At 30.7% G+C, this 10,007-nt stretch overlaps 1 protein-coding gene across 1 annotated transcript in view; it reads right to left on the bottom strand.

Moving 5' to 3' along the window:
- Positions 1-10,007, bottom strand: part of LOC117172911 (periodic tryptophan protein 2 homolog) — a 272,846-nt gene that overhangs the window by 135,875 nt on the left and 126,964 nt on the right. The window contains exon 8 of the mRNA XM_033361205.1: positions 5,511-6,015. Within this exon, the coding sequence (XP_033217096.1) occupies positions 5,511-6,015 (505 nt within the window). The remainder of the gene's footprint in view (positions 1-5,510; positions 6,016-10,007) is intronic.

The following is a 10,007-nucleotide window of genomic DNA, read 5'->3' on the forward strand; positions in this document are numbered from 1 at the left end:
CAGATGACAATACGCCAATTAGCACAAATGGTAAGTTCCGACAGTGCCTACAAGTGTGCCTACTGGCCGCTAGATGGCAATACCGGTTTCATATGTATACATGTGGTATTCAACGCTAGACCTTCCTGAACAGAACTCAAAAAAAAAATTTTGATAAGTTGAAAAATGGCTGTTCAGCGGCGATTTAAGTTTTGAAAAACATGGATTTTTCGATTCAAAAATCATCAGTTTTTATTTTTTTTAACGGAAACTATAATGTTTACGAAAAAAGTTTAAACGGGTACATGCATTCATTTTTAAAAAGCTATCGAGCAGTATTTTTCATTTTTCGAAATTCGGACTTTTGATTTTGACTCGTAATGTCACCGCGCAGACAATACTTTTACGCGTTTTCGAGCGCTCAGCGAGTTATTGCATCCAGGAGCTCAATTTTCTTCGTCATGAACCATTATTTTGTTGACTTCGAAGATTGTTTAAGGTATAATTTGCCTGAAGATGACCGACAGAATCACGTGCGGCTGCTTTCAGCCAGCGCCACCGCGCCGGTGCAGCTGTAAAGGGTCTGTGTAACGACCACGCTGTCACTGGTTCAAATCTTTTTGTCGAAATTTTTATTTTTTTGCATTGAAAATATGTCAAATAGTAATTGTTTAATGCTCCCCTGGCGATTAAATTTTTTTAATAATAGTAAAATTATTGGGAAATAGATATCATAGGTTGCGTTTATAAAATGCGCTCGTTTATCGGAAAACTTTCTGTTTTAAATGTTTTACGACAATTATCACCCACAACTATGTTAAGAACAAAAAATTACGATTATACAAATAAATGAATCGAAAAGTTTCTGCAAAATATTCATTTCCCAATAATTTTACTACTTTTGAAAAAAAAACATTTAATCGCCGGGAAAACATTAAAAAGTATTATTTGACATATTTACAATACGAAAAATAAACAATGAAATTTTTGAATGACGACAAAAAGATTTCAACCAGCAGCAGGGTGGTCGCCAGGTAGGCCTTTTACCGCTGCACCGGCGGCTTTGGCTGAAGGCAGCCGCGAGTGACTCGGTAGACCTTCGAAAACGGCGGCGAATGTGTGTTTCAAACGATCATAATTCTTAAACAAGGACACACTTACAAAGCAAATGGGACATGGGTCTAATTATTTTTGACGCACTTTTGATCGATGATAGTCTAATCAAAGAGTCAAAGTCGCAGAGGAGGCCTTCTACTTCTTAGCCAAGATATTTAGCAAAATTATTTCACACTCCTTACTATATTATCGTTAGAACTTAAATATCTCAATTTAATTTAAAGAAAAAATACAAAACATTAAAATACCCGATTATAATATTAGGATATGACTTTACGTCACGCCTCTCTTCACGAATTTTCCTTTAGAACTTGTTCTGAAAAGTATAGAATTCAGATCCAATTATATACAAAAAAAATACAATATCCTTTCGACAAAATTCAAGGAGGGCATTTCTTTTCTTATAAATAACATCTTCTTTAAATTTGATAATAAAATTTACCAGTAAACACATGGTATGACTGTGGACTCACCGATTTTAGCTATTGTATCAGAAATTATCACGCAAGATTTAGAATCAGAAGTCTTGAATCAAATCAATTTTTACATGCCAATATATGTACGCTATGTTGATGATTCTTCATAATTATTTCTCAGAGCAAAACAGAATTGATCGTTTACTGCTTAATTCCTATCACAACAGACTGCAACTGACAATCGAAAAAAGGACAACAATTCAATTTTTTCAAATATACAAGTTATAAAGATCTGAAAACAATATTAAAATAACTAATTGGCTCCGCAAAAAAAACGTATTCAGGAAGATATTTTAACTATTTTCTAATCATCCCATTGAACATAAAATTCGAATGATTAAAAGTCTGGTTGATTCTGCCATTATATTAGCAGACGTTTCTTTCCATTCAGAAAACTTAAAACTGGTTTAAAAAATTATTATTACATAATATCTACCCATTTAATTTTATTTATAAGCACATTATCAAAATATTAATTGGACCACAGACAAAAAATAACAATACTAACAACAATATCAATAATTACAATACTATTAAAAACTCAAAATTTATTATCTCAGTATACTTTCTAAGCTAAACTTCAAATAACATAAAAAGACTTCTTAATCAAATTGGGCATGTTAGAACTGTGTTTAGAATTGAAACTAAAATGAACGAATCTGTTAAATTAGAGGAAGGCAGACTTAATGTTTTGGGCCAATTTAATTTTGTATACAGAATTTCTTTTCGTTGTAACGTAAGAAGACCAAGGCTGCTCTAGTTTTATTATATTGAATAAGGTAGAAATTTTACTTTGTTAATTATTATGTGTGTTACTCCGTCTAACACAAAAAAAGTTTAAACAATAGTTTCACTACATAAATACAAAATACTAATATTTCTGCACGTATAAAATTATTTTTTTATTTATTCTTCTATTACAAATTTTTGGTTGCACCTCGTTTACACTTTTCACGTATTTCGAACCTAACCTATTATACGTTTTCTAGCGCTACCCTGAGTTTTGATCTATTTTTCTAATGCAACTCACACCTCAAGAAAATTGAACGGAATGTTTTAAAACTGTTTTAAGGTATTTTTTTAATATTCTCTTAGGGGCAGGTGATACTTAGAAAATTCTCGATTTTACCAGTTTTAGTTTCCCCCGGTTTTTTTCCTAGAATAATAAATATTTTGTCTTAAAAATTTGGGACATGATAGCGAACATGATAGCGGACGTCCCCGCATACTTTTTTTGTGTGTAATTTTAACAATTTTAATTTTGCTATATTTGATGGGTGTATTTCGAGGTTTTGTGTATTACAATTCTCTCCCATATTTATTCTTGAGTGCCACCGACAGCATCGTAAGACAGAGACCTACATTATCGGAATGACAGAGCTGAAAAACGATCCTAACCTCAAAATAATGTACATGGATACAATTTTTATATAGCACAATACCATTTTTTTGTTCTTATCTCTCGACAAAGAGTCCGAGAACGTCTGTTATGATATTTTATAGTAACTCGGAATTCAGTTTAAAAAATTTTCCATTTTCGTGGAAAAAAAACAGGGGAACTGTACCCGATTGACTACATGTGGAACTGTCACATGCACTTAATTACATTATATTGCTTCGTTCTTATAATTGTAATATATTTTTATACAGATCTGATAAGGGAAATCAGCTGAGTTTCCGACACGTAATCGATTCCATTTTGCTCTCCAAATAAATTTCAACTATTAGTCTGTAAGATCTTGCATTTATTAGGTACTCTTACGTACATTTATAAATTCTATACTAAATTAATTTAAAGAAACTAACCTTACAAAAAAGTGATTGTGTCATGACGCAGCTTGCCACATATTTGTCGTTATTTAATTAAAAAATTAAAAAATGTGATTTCGACATGGCCACGTAAGTTTTCATAATTCAATTTCTTTTTTAATTTTAGATAATATTTTTCTTGAAAGTATCTTTTGTTTCTTGTATTCACAGAATGTATATCTTTTAAACATCTCGGTAAAAACGGCCTTTCCATCCTCAGGAACAATTATTAATGTAATATGTTTATATGGGCTGTGTCCTTATTCCCGATAATTAATAAAGATAATAACTATTAATTATAACTATCAGTAAGACTGTTAGTTATATATTGTTCAGATTTTTCAAAACTTTAGATGTTTTACGCGCATTACTCTGATAATATACATATTTAAAACCTCTCAAGTTTTTTTTTTTCAAAAAAAAGACCGTGATATTTAATTTAGTTCTTTGCTTTAAATAATCTTCGCGAAAGTTTCGGATAGGGATTCATTCCGAATTATTCGGACATTTGTATTCGATCCAACCAGAATCAATCCGAAAAAATTCTACATTTCGTTCAATCCAAATCGGTTAAAAATTAATCTGACTCTATCCGGTTTAATCCGAACCAATGTGGACTAAATTTTCAATCCCAATCAATGCGAACTCAGATTGAATTATACTGAATTTTAAATCTGAATGTATCCGAGTTTTGACTGAACTGTATTCATTTGTATTGAAAATCGGGTGAGGTCAATCTGAGTTCAGATCCATTCAGATTGAAAATTTTCTTTGGATTGATTCGGATTGGAAGTTCAGATTGAATTGGATAGAGTCGTATTAATTTTTAACCGATTTCGAGCAAACGAAATTGAGAATTTTCGGATTAGTATAAATAGATTCGAATTGGTTCGGATACAGATTTTGGAATGATTCGGATTGTTTTGGAATGAATTCCTATCCAAACTATTGCCAAGGAAGATTGCCAGAACTGACTATCATCATCTAATTGTAAATATGACAGAGGTTATAATCGCAGTGTTTTTTTTATAATACTAGATTAGAAAATAATTAATTTTGGAATCATATCTGATATACGAGGTTTCTTTTAAAAAAAAAGGTAACTTTTTATTTTTTTTGTTCTTACATCGGTCTTTTCAATTTGGGAACAGGAAAAAGTCGCAGGGGGCCATATCCGGTGAATACGGTGATTCGACGATACTCTACAACAATTTTCTTCACTGCTTCTTCACGCGCTCCAAGCGCGTTAGTTAGATCACTTAATTTTATTTTGTACCCAAAATTTAATATAGATTCTTTGATCCATTTTTTCGATAGCAAAAAATCGCCAAGCACACCAAAACACGTCTAACCTTTATATTTGTAAAAAACAAGCTACATATGCAAAATGGCTGATGATATCCGCATATGTTAGACCCATGTGTAACAACATAACAAAACAAAAAAAAATGAATGTGCGTAGCCCATGAAATTGGAAAAGTCATCTTTTTTTAAACAAACCTCGTAATCAAAGAATGACAAATGAGAAAATGTGAACAAGAATTGGCTATTATTTTTAAACAGGTACAGGAATGAAAATCGAAATGATGTTTGAATAGCAAAAACTTATATATTTCATTAAGGTGTGCAGTTTCATGATTTAACATTTTTTATATATTTTAGAAACAAATATCTTAAAAGTACCGAAAATTCGTGCAGGGCAAAATATTTAATGGCACATTTTTTCAAAATATGCACCATCTGAATTGGATTAGAAATCCAGTCTTTTTAACAATAAAACATACGCTCTCTTACAGTATCATAAAATATTTAAACATCATTCCGTTTTTTTATTCCTGTCCCGCTTTAAAAATAATAAACAATTACTTTTCACCCTTTCCCATTTTTCAAGCTTTATATTTAACGATGATCGTATCGTTTAAACGAATGGTTTATCTTCAATTTGGGACTTAATACTCTCCTTTTTGTTATTAATATTAAAGTATTATGAACTCAAAACTTAGATTTTCCAGATCGAGTCATTATCTCCTATGGAAAAATACAAATTTGTTTTTGAACAAATTCCAGGCTTAAGTATAACGTGAACAATATTGAATAAATTTATGATACGAATATACTTTGTCGACCTACCTCCAGAAGAGAACCAAGTTTGACACACCACAAATAAATTTCAAAAACATCTTGGCCACCAGCAGCAAGAAGTCCGTCACTAGTATCCAATGCTATACAAGAAAACTGAACAGGTTTTGGGGACGTAAAGGTTTTGAAGTTCCGGTAACGTGTTAAATCATAGGCTCGAACTGTTCCATCCAAAGACGCAGAAACAACAAACATTTGATTTCGACTGAACAATACATCAGATATAGAAGAAACATGTTCCTGAAAAGTTACGGTGCAGAAACCATTAACAGAATTCCATAATTTTACTTTTCCATCGTGGCCGCCGGTAACTATATACTGTCCATTAGGATTGTACGCAAGGCAAGTCATATTACTGCCATGTCCCTGTTGCTTCAGGACGTAAGTTTCACTCTGCCACTCCCAAACTAACAGCTGGCCGGCTTCTGCACAGCCAAGCGCAATCCAGTCTCCAGTACAGTTAATAGAAATTGCACTAATATGTTGATTGACGATACTAAAACAATATTAAAAATAAGATTATCATCGTAATTTAAAATGTCCTACTTCTAGCGTTATTTATGGACGATTTTCAAACTTCCATTGGAATATATTTTTTCTTATGTTGAGCAAATAATGTCAGTTTTTATAAGATATTTTAAAGTCATCCTAAAAGGTAAATTGGGAATTTTTTATTTTTAAAGATTAAAAGAACTAATTAAGCTAAACTAATTAAAAGCACTAATGAACTAATTAAAGTATTATTCATGATCGACTAGCTTTTATTTTACGTACACCAAGCTAACTATTAATTACGTTTCTAATATGTTCTCACCAGTTAACTCGGATAAACGTAAACATATAGAAAAAAACCACCGCGGCTTTGATTTCATTCCTTCAAAGCTCGATTCTTAGCCAACTCTAATAAATTTAAGGCCAATTTGAGAAAGATATTGAAAATCATTGCACTGAGTTTTAAAAATGCCCAATATAGCTAATTAACTTCATTAATAATTATCGAGGATATTTTTCTAATTTGAATCCAATTGCAAAATATCATTGAGATAATTTATATATCTTATTTAAGTCTATTAAAAATCACGATTTAATCAAAAAAATCCGTTGGGATATAATCGAACTTGACCTTCGCTTTGGGACATTTAAAAAGTACATCAAATGCTAACTGATCGGACAAATGCTTCAAAACTTAGCGTGACTAGAAGATTCAGGTAACCATCATGTTACGTCATTAATCCAACTCCAAAAGAAAACATTCATGCGGCCATGCGTGTTCGCATTTATACGCCCTGGAAATAGTATCAAGGCTATTGAAATCCATAACAAAAAATCGTAATTGAATCCAGGATCCAGTGCACATACATATATAGACACAGACATACAGCGACAAAACTTAACGATTACCGGACTCTGTGAATGCCGAAACTTAAAGATGCAGAAGTATAAAATGTACAACTTGCGTTCGCCCTGCCAAACAGTACTATAATTACATGGCAGGTTGAAAAACAACACAAGAAACACATGTCATCAACGCAAAACAAAATTATGAGTACTTACGAAATGGTGCATCTGAAATAGTGAAGTCAAATTGCAAAATCTATGCGCCATTTCAAGATCATAACACATTAGGGTAGTCAAAACAAATGACAGCTCGGAACTTTGTTCCAATCTACACAAAAATTAATCCATTTGAAAAAAGGTATTTAGAGGCGCCACAAGTCCCATGAAGTTTAACACGTATTTCCCATTAGAAAAAAAAGTTTTTGTAAATTCTATTCAGAATCCTCAATAATATCTTAATCTCAATTTTTATCTTCACAATTAGCCATAGAATAGCGAAAAAAGTATCACTTTTAAAAAATCCAAAAACGCATTTGAAATTTTTTTCCCCGAGTTTTTATGAAAACAGGCCGGAAATCTGTTTTACACATATTGTTAACAAGAGTTATTGTTGAAACAATTGATTATTATGGTTAATAAGAATCTCTTAGAATAATTCTACAAAATTGTAATTTAAAAAAATCTGATTTAGCCCAATTTTCAATTAAAACAAGTTACATAATTAATTAGTAAAAAAATTAGTTGTTGAAACAATTTATCTTTTTTATTATTATTATTCATATTCCATTTAAATAATGTTAGAAAGATGAGGTTTTTTCTGACATTTTCAATTGCTTATCTATTTTTGATTAGGCGTGACTGAAAAATTAATTACATTAGCAACAATAATTGTTTAAACAAATTATTGTTGTTTATGACTATCTTCATCTATATCAATGCCTGATACTTGCCGTTTTTTGGAAATTTTTACTTTTCTGTCCTTTTTTACTCAGTGAGGTAATGATTAATAAAAGTTAACAAAAAAAGGTTTTTAAACATTTTAATATTGTTTGTAACTATATTTTTTTAGATAAGTGCTAGAAAAGTGTTGTTTTTTCTCAAACCTTCAAACGATCTGAAGGGTGGAAATTCAAAAGTGTATGAAAGCAATTTTTTCGAGATGCGGTTTTTTATTAATTTTTTATCTACAATCGAAGGCAGTCATTCTGGCGCTAAATCAGTGCGAAATTCGAAATAGTTTTTGCTTTAGAATTATTTAAAATCGCGTTTTGGTAAGTGAAGGAATATTTGGAATTCTAAACTGTATAAGAGCCACTGGAACCTTATGGAAGTTCCATGTTTTAACAATAACTTCCGAGGTTTTATGCTTTGTACGTTTCATATAATAAACATAAGTGTGATAGAATGTTGTCTAAGGCTATCGCCAATAGGGATTGGGTGTACTGCTCGCTATGAAAAATTCGCCTCAGTAACAAATGTTGTTATTGCCATGATAAGGATCGTCTCTAAACATTATACGCTCGCTAAATCTTTTGAACTTGAAAATGATAACATTGTCTTGCATATCTAAATAGAGTATTCTTTTCCGAGCATTTTGATACCAAAATTATTATTCTAGTCGCCGAAACATCGCAATGCCATGGTCAATCGGACATTAATTTTATTAAATATTTTTGTCCATAACACATCATGTTGTAAATAATAAATTGAATAGTCTTTATTTTCTGGTGGAGCTGACTTAATTCAGACAAAAAATTAAAGGAATAGATCTTAAATCCTTTATTGAAAAAAAAAACATTTTTTTTATTATATAAAAATATTGTGAAGTTTATGAGATAATTATTAAAAATTAAACATGAAAAAAATTTACATTTTGTTACAAATGAGGTTAGAAAATATAATTCAATTGTTTTGTTACCTGGATGTCATTTTTTATGTTTGTTAAAAAATTTTGTTGTAAATTTTCCGGTTAGGATTCATGTTTCATCAAAATTGATGTTTCATCAAAATTGTAAAAATTATTTAATTGCATAGCAGTAAAATCATTTTAAAAATTAAGGAGCACAAGTTGCGTTCTGCTCCATTTTAACGTTTGGTATTCAGAATGAGAAATTGAGAGAGATGGTGTACAAAGGATAAGATATCAGTAGTGTAACTATAATTTAGAAGTAAAAGGTTTAATAGAAAAAAATATGGAAGTTGAATATAATTAATAATTTCATCCAATTGATTATTTAACTAATAAGAATAGGAGTCTGAAAAAATTGGAAATCAAATTAAAGAATCTAAGATTATGTTATATAAAGAACTAAAATGTTTAAGGTCAGTTACTACATGCAGGCATTTATCACCTCCATTCTTAATAAAGAACATTTCAGTTACCAAAATTTTTAATTTATTAGGCTCATGCAGTAAAACTTGAACATATATCCAGCCTATTTCATGACCAGTCTGAACCTGGTGTTTTAATATTCACTGTATGGTTTTTTGGACTCTGTCTAAAATTGTCATGATGTTCTTTAATCCTAGTGTTAAGTAATCTTTCAGTTTGACCTATATAACACTTTTCACATTCTAACCATTCAATTTTATAAACTACGTTTGTCAAATTAAAAGTGTCCAAAACATCTTCACCTAATTTTATGAAACTGCTGAATTTGGAATCAACTCTAAAAACTGTGTCAATATCAAAATCTTTGAGAATTCTTTTTATTTCAAACGATAAACTACCATGGAAAGGAATAGACACTAAAAATTTGGACTCAAAATTATTTACTGTTCCTAAATTTAAGTGTGATGTATTGTGTTCTTAAAGGGGTTTTACTTTGTCTTTAATATGTACTTGAACAATTACTTAGGATAAGTATTTAAAAACAAAATATTTTCAATGAAATAAATATCAGTTTTGTGAAAATACTCATGTGATAATTTATACATAGTGTCAACTAAATTTCTAACAGTAGCTATTTTATGTTGAATTCAATGGTTAAGAAGGAAAATGTATATATAATTAAAAATTTGTCATAAGGACAACCGCAGGATTTCGCAGGGAGCGGGTGCTAATCTGAATAATTGCACCCGCTTCCAGCGAAATCGCGGTAAAATTTCAGCCATAACCACGTCTCACAACCGTGAGATAGGTGGTTACAG

This window comes from Belonocnema kinseyi, chromosome 5 (assembly GCF_010883055.1).
Source record: "Belonocnema kinseyi isolate 2016_QV_RU_SX_M_011 chromosome 5, B_treatae_v1, whole genome shotgun sequence".
NCBI lineage: Eukaryota > Metazoa > Arthropoda > Insecta > Hymenoptera > Cynipidae > Belonocnema > Belonocnema kinseyi.